Here is a 24,799-nt window from a genome sequence, read left to right as displayed (position 1 = left end):
GTAAGGAACATTATTGATAAACAGAAATGTCTTGAGGAAGAAGTGAAAGCAAATGTTGAACAAAGGGTAAAATTTGGATGCACAAAGGAGGAGAAAGCAGAGGGGACAGCGAACAGATAAAGAGGTGGTGCAAGACATGTGTAGGGAAAAACAGTAGGTCAGTCTGGGGAAATAGTGGATTCATACTCCAGGTAATAGTTGGAATTGGGTTAGCAGGTAGTGATTGTTAGGCAAAATAGAATTTCCTCCTTTGGGCATTTGGGGTTCATAAAAACTTTTTGAGCTGTGGATTGTTGCTTGACAACATGTTTTAGGACTACAAATTGAGCAATGCTTTATAAAATGGAGTATGCATTGAAATAATTTGCCAAGAATACTGGTGGTAGATTGGACGTGAGGATGAATGCTATTTGAATAGTCACGGCTCAGGTTAAAGTTGCATGAAACAATCAAGGCAGAGAGAACTAAGGCAAAGGAAATAGAAATGGGGCTCATAGAATGTAAGGAAGGATAAAGGAGTGATGCATGAACATTTGGTGACCATAGTGAATGAAAAGCCCCCAGGTAATTGATGACTTATCTCCAAGAAAGGGGCAACTCATGGGAAAACAATAAGATAACGTCAGTTTAGAAATTTACTCTAGTTTTTCCAGGATCATAACAATCAAGCATTCTAGCCTATTATGGTTGAACCGAAGTATCCAAGACTCACAGTGTTATATATGTTCCCAGGTAAACAGAGCATAGAGTTTTCTCCTGATATGAGTTCTTAAAGAGGTAATAAAAATTTAGAGTTTCATGTCCAATGGGGTAAAAAACACATCACAATTTTTCTCTCCCCGGAACACAAATGCAAATTACCACAATCCCCAGTTTCCTGCCTAATAGATATTTCTTGGCTACTAGGGTTTGAAAACCACTGGGAAAGCATTTTTAGTGACCTTAATTAGTATCAGAACAAAGAAAGAGAGATGAAAAGGGCAATAAAGGACAGCAAAGGTCTCCGGGAGAAAGGCACTCTGAGAAGTGAATTTTTTCAGCTTGCACAGCATGACAGCTCTGCTGTGACCAGGGAGGGCTCTGGAAACTTTACCCAACTCCACCCACCATTCTGAGGGCATTTCTAAAGCTAGTAGAAATGTGGAATCACCTCTTGACTAAATGTATGTGTGTATATATATATATATATATATATATATATATATATATATATATCAGGAAAAACAGCTAACAGCTACATCAAAATTTTTCCCCTCTGGGCACTTTTCCTAGCTTCACACACTCTCTTTCCTGCTTTGCTCCAAACGACTTAAGCAGATGCAAGAGGAGTGCAGAAACCCAGGTCGACTTCTCTGAACACTTGAGCACCCAGAGGTTTTAATATAACACAAAAGACACACTCTTTTTAAGGATGACATGGTGTGGGAACCCAGGAACAAGAGGGAAGTTCATTCTTTTTAGCATCAAACCTTCAATGAAGATGAAATGTAAACCGCCTGCGTTTCATGCTCTGCCACCATGACATGTGAGTGCAGCACAGAAACTGCATGGCAGCCATACGGGGAGAGCAGCAGATGGGCACCTTCCTCCCCAAGCCCCACTGCAGAACTGCAGTCACAGCTGCAACCAAGGCACCAGACAGAGGCTGAAGGCTCCCTGCATCGTCTCTTTTTTTCTGGTTCTGACAGAAAGCAGAGTACAGATTGGTAAAGGAAGCACCTCTTAATCCCTGACTCGAATGCCGAACATTCCCCAAACTACTAAGACTACCGAGAAAGGAAAAACTTTAAAAATAGTCCCCCGGGAGATGATAGATGACAGCTCTTTCCTGTGCCTGTTGCCCTGTGCCAGCCCATGGGGATGCAGGCACTGGTATTTAAGGAAAATAGGAAGAGGAGAAGGGAACAGGGATTCCTGCAGACCTGCTGTACACTGAAGGAGGGAAGGTGAAAAAGGTAAAAAATGCCTTACTATGTCCTTCAAAGTTAATTCAGAATTCCCAAACTTCTCATGCTACTGCTAAGATATATGGGAAAGAGATGAAAAGAGAAATGTCCTTCAAGCAATTAGTCCTTGAGTCTTTTCAATCTCTGTCATTGTCAAATTCTCTATCAATGACACAGTCTGATAGTATCCATGAAATTCCCCAAACTTGATAAAACATAAGATAAAAACTTTGTATCTCATTTAATTTTCTGTGTAGATGTCAGAGAAATGTGATTCCTGAATTCCTTGCTGCTAACATATGACATGGTCATAGCCAGATCTTAACTACTTAAAGAGAAATGTTCAGAAGGTATCATGGTCTCATTAATAAAAGTTTCTACTATATTTTGTATATTTGACTTTTCTTATTTTGCTGCCTTATCTTCTTGTTGGCTCCTAGGTAAGGAAGATTAACTAAAAGGTGGTAGATCAAAGAAAAAAGGGAGAACGTCATTCAACTCAGCTCCTGACTAAATTATTGGTTCACTAAGCTTCACATTAAGATTCTAATTACTTGGTTTCTATTTAAACAGCTCATTTTAAGGCAAAAGAAAGTTTTAAAATATTTTTATATGAAAACCTTTTCTGAAAACATTTCCTTGTACTTTTGCTGCACCTTTTAACCCTCTCAAACTCAGTCAATTCTGAAATGTCTCAGTTTCTTTGATTGATCATTAGTTGTTAGGATGGCCCACCCTGCTCTTGACAGCTCATATCTTTGCACTTTACCAACGTCGTCTTATGAGGCATTTGGAAAGGCAAGGTGGTTCTTATTTCTAGCCAATATTAATCGATACAGTTGGAAGCCCCCTGAAAAGGGGTTACCACAGATAATCTGATTATCAAAATCATCTCAGCAGAGGAGACGAGGCAAACACAGGCAGCTAGAACCAAATCTAAAGTTGTGGGGCACAGAACAGGGATTTACAAGGGACCTGTCTCAAGAGGTCAGAATGGCTGCTTGATTTGGGTCTGAGAAGGGCCCAGGAGAGCTCTGGCCCCTCCTTTCAGGACAGTCAGTCCAGCTTGTTTAGTCCCCTGTCATTCAACGTGATCCTTATAGGACCACCGTTCTTTAAGCCACACCTACCCTGCCCACTCACAGACATTAATAAACAGATCAATATGAGCCTTGAAAAATAAGTATAGGAAACACCCAAGTTACTCGCATACAGTTCTAAGCTCTTGCTTTCACAAATCCCATTTTATCTGAGCATAAACGGATTTACAGCATGAGAGAATATATGTTTATTTATGAAAAGAACATTAGCATATCATCTACCTACCTTTCCGAAAACTAAAACACCGTTTGATTCTTCTGTATGTGGCTTTAGGGATGAACGGAGTCGATGCTAAGGCACCTGAGGGGCGCACCCCAGAATTTCGGTCTTCAGGCATCATACAGGCCCCAAGTTCTGAGACCCGTTCAGGCTTCTTTAAAACCTGCCTCTGTGTGGAAACTCACAGCCACTCCTTCTCATGTTTGTTTGTTAGGTTTGAAGTGCTGATTCCTAGAACTCCAAGGTTTTGATCATCCAGGTCCTGGGTTAAGAATAAGTTACCAACTTGCCCTTACTCCTTTTTGGCAAAAAACAACAATAAACAAAACAAAACAAAAAACCCCTTCCTTTTTTTTTGCCTAATCCAAGGAGTTTTAAAGATAGTTTTTTTTTTTCCAATATCTGCAGACATTCCAAAATGTCACAGGCAAATAACTGCAGCAAAGTATACCCCCATCCAAACAGCAGGGAGTGTTGTGTTTTGTTTTGTTTTATTAAGAACTATCTTCTCAGCTGGACTGAGATTCCTCTGGAAAGGTCAGCAAATAGCCCTGTGCAAGGGGAAAGAGGAACAATGACAAAAAAGGCCCCTCAGGAATACTTCAGGACAGTCCTTGTTGGCTCCTTTCATCTGAGCACAGAGGGAGGAAAATCATGGTACCTTCTCCAAAAAGCATTTCAGTGCATGAAATATCCCTCGCACAGAACTCCCCTGTTCCTTTTATAGCACCCCTCATCCTCTGATGCTCTCTGCAGGCTGCTCCCTTTTCCCTTCTGTCTTCCAGCTCCCCAGGGAATCACCATGTCAGAACAGTCCAGTGCCCATTCCAGGAGGCTCCTGGCTGTGCAGGGAGGAGGAGGCTTTGCAGGGAGCTTCTCCTCCCCCTCCTCCAGCTCCGTCTCCCCTTTTCTCAATGAGAGCTGGGCGGGCACTGGCAGGGCTGCGGCTGCCTCATCACAGCTGTGGCTTCTGCTGCCTTCAGTGCCCGCTGGTCACATGTAGCAGGTGCAGTCACAACATGAGGGGAGGAGGGAAGCTGCCACACTGCAATGCAAATTGAATCGCACCCCTTTCCTCCAGTTTTGACTTTGCATTGACCTCTTGGCTGGGCTCCTGTCTTGTGCAGCAGCTCTACAGCTGGCTGGTTCAACCCTCCAGAAATCACAGAGCACCAAACTCTCCCTAGGGGTAAACCTTTCACTCCCTCTGTTCTACATGTATTTATTTTTTTCCTGCACAAGATTGACATCTTCTCAGATATTGTATGGTTAAGTCAATTTGCAAGTGTGAGTGCTAATGTAAGGTGGATATCCTTAAAACACACATATTACATACATGTCTATGTATATCAGTGTCTATAAAATAAAATTAAATCCACTAGCTAAGAGTCTGTAGGTATAACCACAAAACAAGTCAACTTACGTATGTGTGCATACTAATACACAAATATAAATTTCTCTGGTTATGGTTTGAAAATCAATTCAAATTTCAACCTTCCCCCATGTTCCTGCATACAGCCTCTCTACCCAACCCCCCACATTCACCAATCCTTTCAGTCCTACTCACTGAATAATTGACTTGTTGGGTTAATCATTCATCCACCTGGCTGTTCCATAAGCAGATTTGGAATGTTAGTGCTTTAACCCCAAATGACCCCCAAGGCCTCTTTTCTCCTGCCTGGGCATTCAATCAGAGCTTCTCAAAACTGAGGGGTGCTAACAAGTAACTCTCATTAATCACATCACTGCTCTTACTCGCAACCCAGGTGGGTGAGACTGTCATTTAGCAGGTCCAATAAGTGTAACTTGGTACCACTGAAGCAGATGCAGTGTTCACCTGAGAGTATCTGAACCCAAAGGAAAACCCAGGCACCTGTGCACTGGTGTGAAGAGAACACTTGTCACCACAAGATTTTGGAACTGGAATGGTAATACGATTTTTTCCAGTATTCTTATGTCACCAAACTAAATTTTGATTGGAATTACTAAACTAAAATTTGATTGGAAACTAAAGGCAAGAGAAGTAAAACCAGATTTCTAAGATCACACAGCTGGCCTGTGTCTGAGCAAGTCCACACTGCCACTAAACTAAGCCCTGCCTCCACATACACTGATTATGCATCATGGAAGTTATTAAGAGAATATTAAAAGAATAATTTTACTTTATAGCCAGAACTTTAACTCAATTCTTTACATACTGAGACAGAAATATACAGAAGAAAAAACTAATTTTGTGAGTAGCTAAAGTATGTCTAAACATTAAGCTTTAATGAGCAATTAGTGGATTTTCACACTCCTCTGATCTTGGGCTAAGCACATCCAAGAACACTGCCACAAAAACAATTGGAAAGAAACCCAGTTTACAAATGAACAAATGGCAAACAACAACAATAATAACAGCAAAAACAACAACAAAAAATACTAATCAATGTTTCCAAAGCTAAATAAATGTTTCGACATCCTAATATTTAGATTTACTTTTGAGCAGACCCCACAGGCTTCTTAGCATTGTTAACAGGGAAACAACTGTTTATAGTGGTTTTCAGCAGATAGCACAAAGTTGAGGTATCTAGATTCAGTTATTAGGCTAAGGAATTAAGAGGAAATGTCTACTTTCCACATTTCCATTAATTCTCCTCCCACATCTGAATGCTTATTATAAATTTGTTATACTTGAAGAAAAAAAAAGACCTATCAGAATTAATATTATCAAAATGACCATACTACCAAAAGCACTCTACAGATGTAAGGCAATTCCAATCAAAATTCCAATGACATTCCTCATAGAAATAGAAAAAGCAGTCATGAAATTCATATGGAAAAATAAGAGACCCAGAATAGCTAAAGCAATCCTTAGCAAGAAGAGTAAAGCAGGTGGCATCACTATACCAGACCTTAAATTACATTACAGAGCAATAGTAACAAAAACAGCATGGTTTTGGCACCAAAATAGGTTGGTAGACCAATGGCATAGAATAGAGGACACAGAGACTAACCCACATAATTACAGTTATATCAGACAAAGGCGCCAAAAACATATATTGGAGAAAACATAGCCTCTTCAACAAAGGGTGGTGGGAAAACTGGAAATACTCATGCAACAAAATGAAATTAAGCACAATTTCTCTTACCATGTCCAAAATTCAATTCAAAGTGGATCAAAGACCTAGGTTAAAACAATGACCCTGCATCTAATAGAAGAAAAAGTAGGCTCCAATCTCCATCATATCAGATTAGGCCCCTACTTCCTTAATGAGACTCCTGTAGTGCAAGAATTAAAATCAAGAATTAATAAATGGGATGGATTCAAACTAAAAATCTTCTTCTCAGCAAAAGAAATAATCAGTGAGGTGAATAGAGAGCCTACAGCTTGGAAGCAAATATTTTCCACTTGCACATCAGATACAGCACTAATCTCTAGGGTATATAAAGAACTCAAAAAGCTAAGCACCAAAATAACAAATAACCCAATTAATAAATGGGCCAAGGAACGAACAGATACTCTCAGAAGATGATATATAATCAATCACCAAATACATGAAGAAATGTTCTACATCTCTAGCTATTAGAGAAATGCAAATCAAAAGTAGGATTTCATCTCAATCTAGTCAGAAAGGCAGCTATTAAGAATACAAACAACATTAAGTGTTGGCAAGGATGTGGGGGAAAAGACACACTCATACATTGCTAGTGGGACTGCAAAATGGTGCAGGCAATATGGAAAGCAGTATGGAGATTCTTTGGAAAACTTGGAATGGAACCATCATTTGATCCAGTTATCCAACTCCTCGGTCTATACCCAAAGAACTTAAAAACCTCGTACTACAGGGACAACAGCCACATCAATGTTTATTGAAGCACAATTCACAATAGCTAAACTGTGGAACCGACCTAGATGTCCATCAGTAGATGAATGGATAGGGAAACTTTGATGTGTGTGTATATATATATATACACACACACACACACAGCAAAGTAATGAGTAATGTTCCATTACATATACATATATATAAGTAATGGAACATTACTCAGCATTAAAAGAGAATAAAATCATGGCATTTGCAGGTAAATGAATGGAGTTGGAGAATATAATGCTAAGTGAGTTAGCCAATCCCCCCAAAAACAAATGCGGAATGTTTTCTCTGATATAAGGAGGCTGATTCATACTGAGATTGGGAGGGGGAGCATGTGAAGATTAGAGGAACTCTAGATAGGGCAAAGGGGAGGGAGGGGAATGGAGAGGGTAAGGGGTGTAAAAAAGATGGTGGAATGAGATGGACATCATTTTCCTAAGTACATGTATGAAGACACGAATGGTGTGAATATACTTTGTATAGAACCAGAGAATATGAAGAAATGTGCTCCATATGTGTAATATGAATTGTAATGCATTCTGATGTAATATAAAAAAATTTTAAAAAGATAAGGCCTATCATAAAATCCTGTATTTTGTGATTTTTACTACACAGTTTTACATTTCTACAAGAGTGAAGTGCTAGGCAAGGTCCTCAGGAAATTACACTGAGATTTCATCTCACTTCGGTCAGGATGGCAATTATCAAGAATACAAATAACAATAAATGTTGACAATGATGTGAGGGAAAAGATACACTCATACATTGCTGGTGGGACTGCAAATTGGTACAACCACTCTAGAAACGGAGATTCCTCAGACAGCTTGGAATGGAACCACGATTTAACCCAGCTATTCCACTCCTTGGTTTATACCCAAAGGACTTAAAATCAGCATATTACAGTGACACAGCCATATCAATGTTTATAGCAGCTCAGTCCACAATAGCCAACCTATGAAAACAACCTTGGTGCCCTTCAACATGTGTTTCCTATATTTTAATCAGATGTTCATTACTGTTATGTCAGAGAATATTTTGCATGCATATGCAAACTAGACAAAGAGAAGCCTAAGCACCTCATAAAAAACTTTAATTTTTCAAAGACACAAATTATGAAACTGCCACAGTGAAATGCCAGTGCTATAACAGAAACATTTACAATGTACTCAAGGGTGATGTGTCACCTTTTCTTCCATATGTCTTTATGGATGCCAGCAGAACAATGACCACCATAGTTTGAGAGGCAGGAAGGAGAGTGGAAGCCAAGAAATCTTTATTTAGGACAAAAAAGTCTGAGTCTCTAATTAAGACAGGGAGCAAAATATGTTCTCTTTTGAAAGGCAAGTAAGGCAATTCAGATACTTTTTAACAGTTTTGTTGAGATACGGTTCACATACCACAAAATCATTTAAAATATGCGATTCAATAGAGTTTTTAGTATTTTCACAGAATATGTGCAACCATCACCACAGTCAATTCTAGAACATTTTCACCTTTTCAACAAGTAACCGAATATATTTTGACTATCACTCCCCTCCAACCTAGCTTTCCATCTGATCCCTAAGCAACCATAACTCTATTTTCCATTCTATACTTTCACATGAAAGAAATCATATAATCAATGGTCATTTGTGACTGACTTCTTTAACTTAGCATAATGTTTTCAAGACTCATTCTTGTTGTAGCGTGTACTTGTGATTCACTTCTTTTGTGATGAGTAAAAATCCATTCTCTAAATGTGCAGTCATGCATTGCTTCACAGTGGACATACGTACTGAGAAATGTGTTGCTAGGCAATTTTGTCAGGCAACCATCATAGAGTGGACTTAAACTAAGATGGCTGTGATGTCACTAAGTTGATATCCTCTTATAGGACCGCCATCGTATATGTGGCCCATCATTGACTCCAGTATCTACTTTGCGGAACATGTCTGTAACACATTTTGTTTATCCATTCTTCCATGCACGAACATGTGGATGCTTTATCCCTTTTATTTTTTTTTCTATTTTCTTGATGTTGTCAATTCATGCATATTTGAAAGACTCAAATATGTGTTCATGTCTCTTACTTATTAATGACCCTACTTTTAAAAACTTTCATTTTTCATATACTGAAGAATATACTACCCCTAAGCCAGGGACCTGCAATTGTGGGACACACAAAATAGATCACACTAGTGTGCTTTAAAGCAGAGGAAGACATGGGTTTTCTTCCTGGTTCTGTTACTCATAGTGTGACCCACAAAATGTGGGACAGAAGAAAAGAAATAAAAACACTGGTTTCAAAATATTCTAACATGTTTCATGAAACATTAAGTAGAATCTCATATAAGATAAAATTTTTAGTCACATACATTTTTTGTTTAAAACTCAAACTTATATCTTTAAATTTTAATCAATTGAGCACAGAACTAATTAATATTAATATGAACATTTAAAACTAAGACAATGGGTGTTAGTTTGCAATATATCAGAGTTGAAATTCTATTGGTATTGAATCATGTATTAATTTTTTAAAAATCCTATACTCAGAGGAATCACAAAAGATTTCTTGCAAATTAAATGAGTACCTTAAAAGCTTGCCTTGCAATCTCCTAACACTCTTCAGTTAAATAAAGATAGCCAGGGAAGATTTATTCTTTGGAGTATTGTTTCTATTATGAGTGCTCTGTACGAAAATACATCTCTTAAAAATAAACCCAAATCTATTTGTAAAACCACTGAAGTACATTATTCCATAGGATAAAATATATAAATTCATTGACTACTAGAATATCACTTCCAGGTACAAAGAATTAAAGATTCATAGATAGCTCTCACCTCAGTCTTACTGGGATTATTTCTGAGAATTCTGGGCTGATGGTACCACCTATGGCCACTGATTTTGGAGAAGCTAACAGGATCTCATTCATTTCTCTTGAAAATAATATACTTGATGGGAATAATTCCTCAATAAAAATGTTCCTTCAACAGATATTAAGGTTCCTCCTGAACTTAAGAGCCCCAGAAATCTGATGACAGAGGGGACAAGAGGTTCTTTAAAAATGATAGGAACTTTAAAAAGATACATCCTCACGGCCCCCAGAAATTTCTAACCCTGGAGGTGCTAGCAAATTTATACCAGTTGTGTTCATGTCTCTTACTTATGCCATGAGGAATCCTCTGCTACAACATTGGGCTGGGGGCTCAGCCTGTGAGTCTTTTCCAGTGTTTGACATGGTCACTTGCCATTTTAGGTTATGAATGGGGTGGCTACATAAATCGTCATACAAGTTAGGACACTGAGCCAGTGAAAGCTAACACTGTGCATAATTAGCCTGGTCTGGTAGCTGTAAACCAGACTGTTACCAGGCAAGCTGGAATGAATGATCACTCTGCTTAGGAAACTTCCACTTTCCTAACAGAAGACACTACTAAAAAGTAGACAAATTTAGGAATCATATCATTAATCTAGTCTTCAATTAATGTCTTCAATGAATCTTTCTGTTTTAGTCTCCCTGTTTTGTTTGCTTTCTTGGTGGAGCTGGAATCAAATCCATGACCTATCATATACTAAGAATGCACTCTACCACTGAGCTACAACCATATCCCAATACTTGCTATTTTAACTCAACCAACATTTCAACTTCTTCAACTGAGGTTTAAAAATTATTCTAAAATAAAATGCTTACTCAGCTTAAGAAGCATCAGCTATATGTGTAGGGAGAAAATTAACTTTGTGAATTCAGGTGCTAACAGTACACAAGAGACTATAAAATAAATATGGGAATTATAATTGCTTTCTTAAATGTGAAAGCAATTTTAAAATTAGTTTCATTTAAAACTATTTTTAACAATATTAACAAAAGAATTAGGCTTTACATTCTTGAAAATACATGTCATTGTAGATATTTTTGTATCATTTTTTGGTTCCATTTATTGAAATTTTTATTTCAATAATTTTGGTTTATATCATTCTAGTTTATATTTCTCACTAGATCAAAATCATATCTTTTATCTTTTCTTCCTCTATTTTGTTCTATTCATAGTAACTTTTAGCTTATTCTTTATATGATGCATTCTCAACAGTGTATTAAGATTTTTTTTAAAAAAAACTTACTATAAATCTACACATATCTAATTCAAAGAATTTTTTTTTGAAACTCCAGCACTCATCAGATTTTCATCAAAAGATTTGGCATTCTGTTTTGATGCTATTGAGCATCTGGGAATTGGGATTTTTTTCCAAAGATATAAGTCAAATTTTGCTTGATAGCTAGATGTTCTTAACTAATGTACATTTATCATATGTTTCCCATTACTGTTTACCATTAGTAAAATGGAAAAATTCGAAACCAAGAAAAGAAAAAACTTCTTCATCATTTTTAAAATTCAATGCATTCAGGGAAGAAGTTGGTTATTAGTGATATGTGACCTGAATTAAAACTGTAAGAGTTAATGTATATGTGTCTGACAATCAGGTTAAATAATTCACTACTGATTTTAACATTCACCCATTTGAATTTAGGAGCTGATTGTAACATTAGCCAGAGGAAAGGAAAGAATGAGTCGGATCTAACTTTCTGATTTTCTATGACTTTAAAATATGCTCACCTCCTCCAAAAGGTCCCCATATGACTCGGCGGATGGACTTCACCCAGTCTTCCATATCATTCTGGGTGCTTGCCATGAGGAGGTAGCTCTCATGATTTGCTGTCATCCGATCCCGATCACCCCCTGTAAAAACACATGAGCACATTCAGTTAAAGATTCCTCCAAAGATTCCTCATCATTAGCCTCCTAGGGAGTCCCTGAAACACAGACTGTGCCTAATGCAGTCAGCACTAGGTCCTACCCAGTGACTTGAAAATATTTACCATAGTTTCCAAACGAGGGAAGAAAACTGCTTAAAAAGGAAAGGCTCTAAGGTTTCCAGGAGAAAGCTAGAGAACAAATGTCATTTCCTAAACAAAGCCTGGGTTTTTTTGTCCTAGCAACAACCCATAGGCCTGAATTAACTCATAATCCAATCTATTCACACAGCTGCTGAATAGGGAGGAACTGTAGAGACATAATGAAAGAGGGAGAAGATGGAATAGTGGTCCCCAGAGCTTGGATTTTCGTTTGCAGCAGGGGCTGCACACTGCAGAATTCACTGAACACATGGCCAGGCCATTAGGACGTCATGGTTGAGTATGAGAGACTCAACAACACTGGACTCAGAGCTCCTCCCCCCACGCCTCCTTTCTTTTTGCAGGGGTGAAGTGGGGTGGGGGGGGAGTACCAGGTTTGAGCTAAGGGGCACTCAACCACTGAGCCACATTCTCAACCCTATTTTGTATTTTATTTAGAGACAGGGTCTCACTGAGTTGCTTAGTGCCTCGCTTTGCTAAAGCTGGCTTTGAATTAGCAATCTTCCTGCCTCAGCCTCCCAATCACTTGGGATTACAGGCATGAACCACCCGTGCCAGGCTCCGCATGCCTCCCTTCTATATGAGAAATCTCATTCCTCCAGGTCACACATTCAGCAGGGCAAAGAAATAATGAAGAGAAAGAAGACATATGGCTGGCCAGCAACGAAGGCCAATTCAACACTCTGATGGCACTCATACTTGAGAGTGAGATTTTGGAACCCCCCGGTTGTGCCTCCCTGTACATGTCCTTGGTTTCTCTTATTTTCCTCCAAATAATCCATGTATTTAAAACCCCCAAAATATCTAATATCAACTTTGAAGTGCTAGACTACCAAAGCTTGGAATTTAATTTCTTAGAAATCTCTTATTGTGTATTGAATGGTAACCTAGACTTCTCCTTTATAAAACAGGGACAATCACATCTGATCTTGAAAGTGGTCTTGAGGCATGATTGTCCTTATAACCTTGTTTTATATGAAAGGATTGTTGCTGAAAACAAATACAGTGATGGCACTGCTTCACTCTCTGAAAATAGTGTTGTTCCACAAATAGAATGATTAAAGAAATGGAATAGTAACTAGCTAAAATCTGATAATGTTAATATCATTTTGATTTCTCAGATGCTCAAATAGCTATTGACATTTAATTTTCAAGTTTAAAACTAAGAGTTTTAAACTTGCAGCCTTGGGTTGGATTAATTCATATTCAAGTATTTTGTTTGGTTAAGATAGTGTTTGTTTGTAAGTGGATTTGAATACCATTGAGGGAGGGGCTTGCAGGCACAAATTGACAGTAGACACCCCTGTTCCCTATCCTTTCACACTTAACCTAATTCCCGAATAACTCTGAAAGCAAAATGTATATAGCAAGAGTATGTGACCTGAATTCTGTAGGGATATGTCCACTTGTTTCCCTCGGTTGAGAAGTACTGCTATTTTAGCACTAATATAAATTGTAAAAGAGGTATAAAGTCAAGGAAATTCAGTAACTTGCAGCCAACTAGTTGTGCACTAGAGTTGACATTTTACATTTTAATACAAATAGATGGGAACAGGGAAAGATTCCAAAAGGAACCACAGTAAATCAGTTTCTTAATGTTGACAAATCTCTTAAATACACAAGACTAGCCTTCTCACATCAGAGAGAAAATCTCACTATTAGGGAAACAATGATCTTCTTATATCTCAATCATTATTTTAAGCAACTTGAATCTGAAAAACCATAGACAGGAATCAGCAAACCCAGCATCTGCAGTTCTATCTTGTACTAGATGTTTGACCTCTGGGGAATTACATAACTTCTGAAAACTCAAATGTCTTAAAAGTACTTTAGAAGTAATAATCCCTACATAGCCAGTTTTTGTGAGAATTGAACAGAATAAAGTATGCAGAAATACTAACACCATGTAAGTCTAAAATAGAAATTCTATAAATATTAATTGCATCTTTTTTTTTGTTTTTCTCCCATTTTTCCAATGCAAAAGAGACACATTACATTAAAAATTACCTCAGAGCTATTATATTTAATAAATGTTTGGAAATAATCAGTCAATAACAACAAGAAATTTTTTAAAAAAATCATTCTTTGATACATATACACATAACATACACATTAGAATTATATACTTCCATGTATGTAAATAGACTACATATTAATATGCATATGCATGGCTGTCTGACATGTAAGTGGCAGAAATAACTAAATGGCGACATAAAAAGATGCTTCATTTGGCATGGCACAGTAAGAACTAAGAATCTATTCTGTATTCTTATTCACTTACACCACAGTTCTGAGCAAGAACAACTACCATTTTGAAATCAGAATATTTTAATTATTGTCTTTGCCTGGAGGATGCTTAGCAATTCAGACAGCAATATCCTGCTGTGTCACTCCCAGCCCAGGCAGAAACAGCTCTAGTAATGAGAATGAGTGACAGCCTCTAGAGCTGGCATTTCTGCCTGAAAGCAGAGGAGAAGGGAATGATAAGCACAACTGGCCATTATTCCCCAACTTTTCATTTGATTCTTTATCTCTGCCAACGGTGTTGTGTGTCTGACCCTGAATCTCATTTAGACTGCCAATCACAGATATAAAATTCCATCTGTGAATTTCACCCATCGATATAAATCTTGATTCCTCAGTGTATTACAAGAAAAAGAGATTTTTCTACAAGTCATGGTGGAAATACAGATTCATAACTAACAATGTAATCAAAACTATTATATAGATTTATACAGTAGTCCCCCCATACCCATACTTTCACTTTCTGAGGTTTTTCTGAGGTTTTTAAATGAGGTCTTAAAATATTAAAAGGAAAATTCCAGAAGAGAACAATTTATACATTTTAAACAACTGTTAACACAATATATGGTTATAAATTTTCTTTTTTTGCTGTTAATCTCTTACTGTACCTAACATAACATGCCCACCAGGAATAAAGTGGAACTACTGGACAGATATAAGCCAGATGGTCTGTACTAAAAATAGGTGATTTCTAACTGAAGATGACATCTGTTGCATAATATCTATGTTCCAAAGCCTAATACTGTGCCTTGTAATTAAAAAGGGCTCCAAAAACAACTTATCAAATATATGATTTGATAAATGAGTAAACTCAGAACTTTGAACCATGTAGGTCAAGTTGGCTCTCTATGGGACTCAATGTTCTATTTAGCTATCTTAGAATTAAAAATATTTCAAGAGTTGAAATTTTAAAAAAAAAGCATTGAGCTCCATAATTGGGTTTTAGTCATCTTCAATCCATATAGTATCCACAGATAAAATAGGTGGGTATGGATTATAGCATGTTATATAAGCCAGCACACATTTTATAGCATGTTATATAAGCCAGCACACATTCTCCATTCTTCAGTTTTGCTTTACCATACATATCTATGCAGTTTTAATCTATGCAGTATATAAATTACCATAATTTAAATCATTTTACATGATGATGTCTTACATACATTTTAAAGGATACATTACATTACCTTTTAGATGGTAACTAATATTGGTAGAAATGCTTTAGTGCTATTGTTAACACTTCAAGAATTTGTGATTTTAAGTAAACTAAGTCCAATCATTCCATTTTACTTGTTTATATTTAATAAAAAGCATTTGTACATTTCACTGAAATTTTCTGTATGTTTGTGTTTGACATGCATTTTTTGTTTCTAGAAATACAATAGATTCTCAGAAATAAAATGGATACTTAACATTTAAAAAACTATTGAATTTAATAGAAAAGAGGCTTTTATTCTAAAATTAAAAGGTACAGAAAACAGTAAAAGAATGCATTATTCAAAAGAAAAGCTCAAATATCCAATAAATATATGAAAAAATCCTTTAGTAATTACAAAATAATAATTTAAAAAGATTTTGAACAAATTTGCAAAGAATTTCTACCACTTGGAAGTAGTATTCCAAGATATATATGATAACAGCTTATTGGAATATTGATAATATTCCTTATGATACAGCCACTGACATAGAATTTTGAAGCTTATTAATATGAGTTTTTATTACACAAAAGTAAATATAAAAATTTTATATGACATCTCAATTTTCATATAGGTAAAAAGAAAATAGGATACTTACTTGAAATACATAATAATTTTCATAATGGTTACCTGTTCATGCTAGGATTGAGAATTCTCTTTTTGTTCCCCCTTTCTACATTTGTGAACCTTCCAGATGTTCAACCTTGCATTATTTTATCCATGTGTTATTCTAGATGTCCCACTAACCACTAGGTAGGTTATATTTGGGAGGATGACCTATGCTTTAAATAACAGTTAATGTGCCTTCCATGTTGTTTTTTGCTTGTTCATTTGTTTCATAGAAGGCTTTTCAGGGACACTTAGAATGAACCAGCCAAAATTACTGGAGTCATCCCAAACTCTCTTTTTTAAGTAACCTGCACTAAACTTGTTATAATACTAAATTCTCTACTCAGAGGTGTTCCCATTGTGCCCTTTTTTCTAAATATGTGATGTATGAAGAAATGTGGCTTCCAACTGAGCATAGTCAGGAAGGTACCTTCTCCCCATGAGATGATGAGTGCTTCCTGTGTGTACATGTATGATTATCCCCAGTAAAAGCCCCTTGCTTTCTGTTAGTCAGTTTTTCAATACTGTGACCAAATAACCTGACACAAACAACTTGGAGAAGGAAAAGTTCATTTTGGCTCATTGTTTCAGAGGTTTTAGTCTTGAGGGCAGTCTCCATTGCCTTGGGTCTTAGGTGAGGAAGAACATCATGGCAGAGGACCTTGGGGGGAGAGGGAAGAAGCTCAGTTCATGGCAAACAGGAAAGAGAGAGAGAGAGAGAGAGAGAGAGAGAGAGAGAGATACATAGACAGATACAGAAAAAGGAAGGAGGGGAGGAAAGGAAGGAAAGACAGAAGGACAAGAGACAGTTCTCAAGGGCACACCCTGTGGAACCACTACATTCTACTAGGTCCACCTCATATTTTTCACTACCTCCCAATAGTCCATTCAAATTATAAATCCAAACTATAATACTTTCTTTGCTCAAGAGATTTGGAAAATTATGTCCGTCCAAAGTTCACCTTATTTGCTGCAAATAAGAAAAAAACCTTTCTTCACTCTTTTATCCCTTGATTGTGTTTATGGGCTTTCCATTCACCAAAAGGTGGACCCACTGTGTGTAATTATGGTTCTACCATCATTATCTATCATCAGAGAAAAAAAGAATTATTTTAAAGGAACAGATGATAGAATCTCTAAGGTCATGAAGACTCTGAAAAACGAAAAGCCAAGGTGAGCTGGAATTCAATTATCATTAACCATTATAGTTTAAGATTGTTCCTTATAAGCCAGGTCTAGCTACTTGGCAGGTGAAGGCAGGAGGATTGCTATTTGAAAGCAGCCTAGGCAATTTATTAATATCCTATCACAAAGTAAAACACATAAATAAACACATAAAAGGGGGATTGCAGCAGATATAAAACAATGGTAGAGTACTTGTCTAGCATGCACAAGGCCATGGGTTCAATCCTTAAAAGCGCAAAATTTTAAAATAAGCATTTTTTTTTAAAAAACAGCATTTAGTGTGAATTCTCATTTATCTATAGAACCTCTTCTTTCTCTTTCCAGATATTGATTCCTGAGTGCATTTTCAAATGGGAATTTTGGGACAGGAGACCATGATTGTTCAAAGTACAGACCATAACTAGGACTTTCTGCATGAGAAAAGGAACCACAACTATTATATGCAGACCCTTCTATAACTTATACCTAAGGAAATATGTACTGAACTTATTGGGTAGAAAGTTCCCAAAATAGTCACTGTTATGGTTTGGATCTTAAATGTCCTCCTAAAGCTCAAGTGCTAAAGGCATGGTCACCAGCCTGTGGTGCTATTGGAAGGTAGTGGAACTTTTAGGAGGGAGGAAGTTAGGTCACTGAGGGTGTGCCTCTGAAGGGGAAAGTGGGACTTCAGGCTCTTCTTCTCTCTCTCTCTTTTATGTCTTGGCTGCCACATGGTGAGTAGTTTCCTCTGTCATGTGCTACCCACTATGATGTACTGTGCTGTCACAGGCCCAACTACCATGGACTGAAACCTCTGAAACTATGAACCAATATACATCTTTCAACCTTATAACTTGTCTGTCTCAGGTATTTTGTCACAGAAATGGAAACCTGACTAACACAGTCTTAAAGTATTTGAGTTTTGCTATTCTTTCTTTGAAGGAAAAGAAGTTGTCATTCAAATTGTGAAGTAAAAAGTAAAACAATGTGTCAGAAGAGACATACTTATATGTGTGTCTTCTTCAGTAAATAAACTTCTAAAAACATGCCGTGAATCCATCATTAATATTTAAAATTTTTTTAAAGTTGCTTAAAGAAAAATGCAGTCACAGACATTTGAGTTAGTTTCCAAAACATGATCACAGTACAGACCTGAGGGCATTTTATTGAACACCTCTAATGTTGTTAATAATTTCAAGGGTGAAATGTTTCCTCATTCCTAATTGCAAATTAGGTCAGAGCTAGGCTGTTGTACTATCCATTTTATTGTAGATTACAGAAAAATATTTTAATATTCTAAATAGAGTTATTAATTCTCACTCAAGCACTTAAATTTTTAAGCATTACTTTCCTGGATACTTAGTTTGGGTCTTTATTTTTTGGTAGAACGCTAATGATGAACTGTAAGAAGTAAAGTATTTCTGAAGCATTATCAGTGGAAAATTACCGAGATGGAAACAACTTATGCCCTTTTATGGAGACTGATATTTGGAAAACAACAAGAGTTAACATGAATTACAAACAGCCAACTATGGGCTTCTATGGATACTATCACTTCTTAATAAATAACAACAGCAAAATAATAAACAATACACAGTTCACAAAATAAGACCAGAGAACCAACTGAACTCACATTCAATATTTTTTTCACAATTAAATTGTGTTTATTACAGAGATTTTGTCACCTGACAAAGTTTTGGTATGTTTTTCTAATTAAGCTTTTCCAAGTATTTCTAATGCAAATGGTGGTTTAAAAAATAGCAGAAGGGCAAAATTTCAACACACTGTCAGTAAAAAATTTTGATAACTCAACAATAAGAATATTTTAGAATACCTAAGTTAGAAATGAGGATTAGCTAACAGCTTTGTAAAAAGTAAAGTTGTATAACTCTAAAGTAAGATTTTTAAAAATATTTAAACCTCTAAACCAAAAACATGAGAATTAACTAAGGACCCAGTGGCAGTATTATGTTAGCAGTCTGTACCACATAAAAAACACATTAATAAATGGTATATTGTATTATAATAAAGTTAGTAGTACCTTTTAATTTCATGAGTGATTTATCATATCACTTGACATATTACCTATGCCCTGTATTAGGTCATAGAATTTTCATAATAAGGAACCATCCTGTAGTACATAGCTACCTTACATTTAAATTCAAAGTAGCTATAAATGAATATTTACTTGCCTATTATAGATTGATTGGTATATGTTAATCATGGAAGGTTTCTAAGAATTCAATTTCAAAATGTATTCTGCCCAGGTTGCTTCTATCGTGCTTTTCCTCAAATTCCACTATAAAAATATTTTAAAAACATTAAAATTGGAGCGACAATACTGTCTTGATCAAACGACAAATACAAAATATTTGCTGAAAAAGAAGTATTGCAAAATGATTAAGAGTTGTGACAAGAAGGTCAGACTCCTGGATTCAGAAGAGTCTTTTATCAGCTGTGAGATCCATTATCCTCAACTGAGGGTGTGATAGCTCCCTCCTCAGAGTGTTATTGTGGATTAATGGAATGAATCATACTATAAAATACCTCAAGTAGTGCTTGGGATATAGTTGGATCTGTTTTGTTATTACATTATTTAACACTTTTAGTCCTGTATTTTTAATAAATTAAATATTTAAAAACTTAATTCCTTTAAAATGATAGGAAGGCAGCTTATTTTTGGAGAAATGTTATTCTGAATATGTTTATAAAGGAGTCTTTTAATAAGAAAGCACCTATCGATTTATTTTTCAATATGGATTTTTACATTGATCATTTTACAATAGTACAATTATGATATTTACTTTTATTTTATTATTTTTGTAAATTTGTTTTAAATGATTAATGAAACTTCTAAAATTTCAAATAGATTTAAGGGTTATTTTCACATATTTTGAACTCATTCTTTCAAAAGGCATGGTGTTTGTGCCTAGCACATTATTGATAAGAACTATGTAATTTATTATGTTTTGGATATCAATTTCCCAGGTTGTACTGGGAAGTCAACAGGATTTCAAGTTAAGTCCAACAATATAGTTTCACTTTTTGTCAGAGGTTTAGAATCTAATAACTTTCTTCTCAGTATCTAAGTAAATTCCTCTGATTGGAACTTCTGAGAAGGTTGAACATTTCCTTGACAGAACTGAAGTATCTAAAATTTATGTCATCCTCTAATTTAACTTAACTCAAGTTCAGAGCCAAATGAATTAAAAAAAACCTGATTGGAATAGAAGGATAGGTAGACTAGATGGCATTTACATTCAGATCAGTTTTACTCCAACAGTTATGAGATGGTGTCTCAAGAGAATGTAAGGACTGATAGAATCGTGGTACAAATGGAATAACACTGAGAGTCACAGAAGCAAGACAGGGAGTTTGCTGACTTGCATAAATCTAAAACAAACTTTTTTTCCATCAGAAGGTCTCTTAAGAGTTCAAGTGATGACTTGAAATATGAAAAAAAAATGGTGAGGAATATTGGCATTTCTTAATAAGCCAGGAGTACAAAACAGAAACCCTTGAGAAACTTGACAAAGAGACAAAATTCCCTAGGTAGGGGGGAGAAATACTCTGGAGTTCTACTGAACTCCATTCTCCCCATAAACCTGGTAATAAACCCTCCACGGCAGTATTTCTCAAAGTGTGATGAAAACTACAGGAGGATAGGAAACAGCCTTAGCAGGACTTGGGAACTTGATAAAAATGAGAATTCTTGGGCTCCACCCCAGATCAGTTTCATCAGAAACTGGCAGTGGGAACTCAGCAGTCTGTGCCTCAAGATTCCTGCCAGGTGAATCTGATGCATGGTGAAGTTTGAGAATGGCTGGTCTTGTAAAAGAATTTGCTGTAGCTGGTTGAGACTATAAACTTTAGAATTCATATATTTCAAATCACTCTAATCCTGTTAGTTTGTATCCATGTCTTATTCTTTCAGTGACAGCCATTTAGTCAGAAAGCACTAAGCTTTAAAGCTATGGATCACATAACTTATCTAATTGCCTATTTGCATTGTAAATGATTAACACTCTGCAACTAGTTCTGCAAGGACATGCCATTCAAGTTGATATTAGTGAGTCTGGCAAATTTGTGAGCCTCATGCATTAAAGATACCTTACATTTATCAAGCTAAACATTAAGGAGTTTCTTTTTGCATTTGAATATAAATTTATTACTCTTCTTTCCCTGGTGCCTAGAATTTGATGAGTTAAACAGAACATTGAATTTGGAGAGACCACATTTGAAGATTGAGATTAAAATGCTAAAATCCATTTAAAAAATTCCCTCATACGCCTCTCCTTTTATTGTTTTTGAATATTACAAATCTGCAAGGCTAATAAATTGCCAGTTGGCAATTGCAGGGTAAGTTAGTTTACAGATTATCTTTATTTCCCTTGGATTTTGGCGAAGCAGAGAATTTATTCATCTATGGAACATATTTGTGGAGCACCTGCTGTTGTTCCAGTCACTATTCTAGGTTCCAAGGGTACAGCAGAGAACAAAGCAAAGGCTGGGGCGCAGGGTAGGGTCTGGACAGAAGACCCTACTCTGATTTGGAAATTACCAGTGTGTTGCTACTTGAAGACAGTGACCTGAATTATGTCCCTAGGGAAGACCATAGTAAGAATGGAGAAAATGTAGGAGGTAAGAAGAGAAATAGGAAAGACTTGAGTTAAGAAAGACAGCAAGTGAGACTAATGTTCTTGCGAAGGGGAAGTCAGACTAAGACTTAGTGAGTACAGACCAGTGAACTAGGAAAAATAAGGTCACTGGATGATCAACATGTGGATGGCCAGATGAAGCAATATGGAAACTGACAACTTTGAAAGAGCTGCCTCAATCTACCAGGTCAGCATGAATAAAATTCTGAATATTCATAAGATTCTGAAGGACAGAAGAACAGAAACAGCCAGTATAACTGACTCTTCTAGACATTTCCATGTAAAGCAGAGCAGATGAATGTGGGCAGCAGTTAGTGGGTAGGTGAGCTGAGGCACAAAGAGCAAAATACGAGAAATATTAAAGAATGTTTATGTACTTAAGGGAGTTACTCCCTGGATAAGGAAAAATTGACAATGTGGGAGAGAGAGATTTTCAAGATATTGACATTTCAAAGCTATGCTCAAAATTACTCACTATCTTTAGAATTTTTAATAAAGTTTGAAATTAATGTAATTGATCTCTCCTCAAAGTTTGTTACTCCCAAATATATAAAACATCTAGAAAATAATCATTGAAAGAAAACTAAATAACATTGGACAGCTATTTCTTTATACCTCGGTCAGATGGCAAAATAAAAATGGAAAGGGTTAACTCATAAATAATTTTTAAAATTAAACTTTATTATTTTATTTAAACCTGATTTTTATTATTTATTCAATGAGAGATTTTTGGCAACTTAGATTAATTGGAACAATTTTCTTCATGAATCTCTCTCTCTTAGTTTTAATTGCCATAGATGCTAATTATCCAGTTTTATGTAATAGTTTTACAGAGTTTATTTAGGCATAAAAAAGAGAACTATTTCAAAATAAAATACTATAATAAATACTACAAAATATAATTACTCAACAACTAGTGGTTATTATAATGGTATAAAATTAAGATAAACCTTTGACTTTGGTTTGAATTTTGTTTTTTTAAACAACTAGAATTCTTTTTGCAATCAGAACAGGGCAACTGTGCAGTATACTTTCTCTCCCATAGTTTACATCTCACTCTTCTGGATCTCATAAGTTCTACGTATGTATGTGTTTGGGAGGTCAAGATGTAAAATTCTTCTCAAAGTTCTGAGATTTTTCTCAGTGCTGTAGGTAAAGGCACACTGTTTGACAGGGCACACAGCATCTGCATAGCACATCAAAATATAACATGGACAAGAATATTGGTTATTCAGAACTAATATCTATGAGTGCAGCCAACTTAGTGACTTCACAAAATGTAAGCTATTCTTCCAATAAGAAATGTTTAAAAAAGACTCTATGGACTGGGGTTGTGGATCAGAGGTAGAGCAATCGCCTAGCAAGTGTAAGGCACTGGGTTCCATCCTCAGCACCACATAAAAATAAAATAAAGGTATTGTGTCCACCTATAATTAAAAAATAAATATTAAAAAAAGAGACTCTATGTTTACCCAGTTAATTCTTTAACTTATGTCTGGAGTTAAGGGTCTCACCTAATTATCCCATTCTAATTGCAAATCTTTCCAAAAGGAGTGGAGGTAGAGGTCATTTAATGTTTCCAAATTAACTAGAGACATAAGTGTTCCTTTAAAGAATATTTCTATCTGTTTGTTTTTAAAACTAAATGTTTATATACTAATCTTACATGAAATTAAGCAAGGAAATGGATGAAAATATGAAATTTTTTTGAAACTGTCATTCTCAAGAACAATTTGCAGGCAGCTGGAAATATTTGCAAAGTCTTATGTTTAAAAATTATAACAAATAATTATTCAAAGATAGCTATAATAAAATTGAAAAAATATTAAAACATTTTTAGAATCTCCTATGTACCTCTCACAAAAAAACTGAAACTTCTTCTTAAACCTTAAAAAATGGTGACTGTCCTTAGCACAGTGAAGTATGACATTTACCCAAAACAACAAGGTCTTTCAAGTTCTCATAATAATCTACTGATCAATAAATATGCTATAAATTTTAAAAGTCATCAATTTTTCTGTTACTTTGGATACCAAATCCGAATAAACTGTCTCAAAATTAAAGAGTGAAGCCTATCCAGAAGATCTGAGGCAAGCAACACTTAAACCTTTAACTTCAAAACCAGATCTGGAAGCACAGTCATATGTGCTGATATTCATTTAAGATATTTCTTGATTCAGTGCATAGAGAATTGAATGATTATATGGCTCCATTCATTAAAGATATTATTCTTCTTCAACATGTCTGCAAACAGGAACTAAAAACATATCAAAACTCATGTGGGGAAGATCTCCTGAAGTTTTTATGGCATAGTGAACATCAAAATTAATATATGTTCATTTTTCTTAAATTAACTGGAGATACTTATAGGTCAATTACTCCTCAGTATTGTTGTGTTCTTCTAGCTCCCTCTCCATATTGTCTATGGCTGGCTCTGTATCTCAATCAAATCTCACTACCTCTCTTCAGAAGACTCTTCTACATGGCTTTTATTTAAAATTCTACCAAGAACTCCCAGTCATTGTCTCCTGAGCTGGACACATGCCTTCACAATGTTATTTATTATTAAAGGCAGTTTTATTTTGCTATTGGTTCCCTAACCCCACTCATCCTTTCGTGAGTAACTCCTTTGTATAGAAAGCTTCCTCAAATCATCCTACTTCAGGTCTGGCATATTTTATAGTTAAGACTCTGAGTTTGGGTAGGTGATACATTTTATACCCTTTAAAACACATTCTTCTCCATCCTAAAAGCCAAAGTATGTAGCAACTTCACTGCAAATAAACTTACTATTAGTTTAACACTATACCTACGGACACTGAGATACTTTAAGGATTGTGATAAGTTCAAAATAAT

General features: G+C 35.9%; 1 protein-coding gene across 7 annotated transcripts in view; it reads right to left on the bottom strand.

The window, feature by feature from the left end:
* The window catches only part of Arhgap24 (Rho GTPase activating protein 24), a 721,844-nt gene that overhangs the window by 61,910 nt on the left and 635,135 nt on the right, over positions 1–24,799 (bottom strand). For 6 of the 7 annotated variants that reach the window (XM_077803271.1, XM_077803270.1, XM_077803276.1 and 3 more), the window contains one exon: positions 11,714–11,836. In XM_077803271.1, coding sequence (XP_077659397.1) covers positions 11,714–11,836 — 123 coding nt within the window. Of the gene's footprint in view, positions 1–3,272; positions 3,388–11,713; positions 11,837–24,799 lie in introns of those variants that run through there. The other variant, XM_077803272.1, reaches the window with a different exon arrangement.

Source organism: Urocitellus parryii, chromosome 10 (genome assembly GCF_045843805.1).
Source record: "Urocitellus parryii isolate mUroPar1 chromosome 10, mUroPar1.hap1, whole genome shotgun sequence".
NCBI lineage: Eukaryota > Metazoa > Chordata > Mammalia > Rodentia > Sciuridae > Urocitellus > Urocitellus parryii.
Note: the sequence above shows the minus strand (reverse complement) of the source record. Positions and strands in the feature narration are given on the sequence as shown.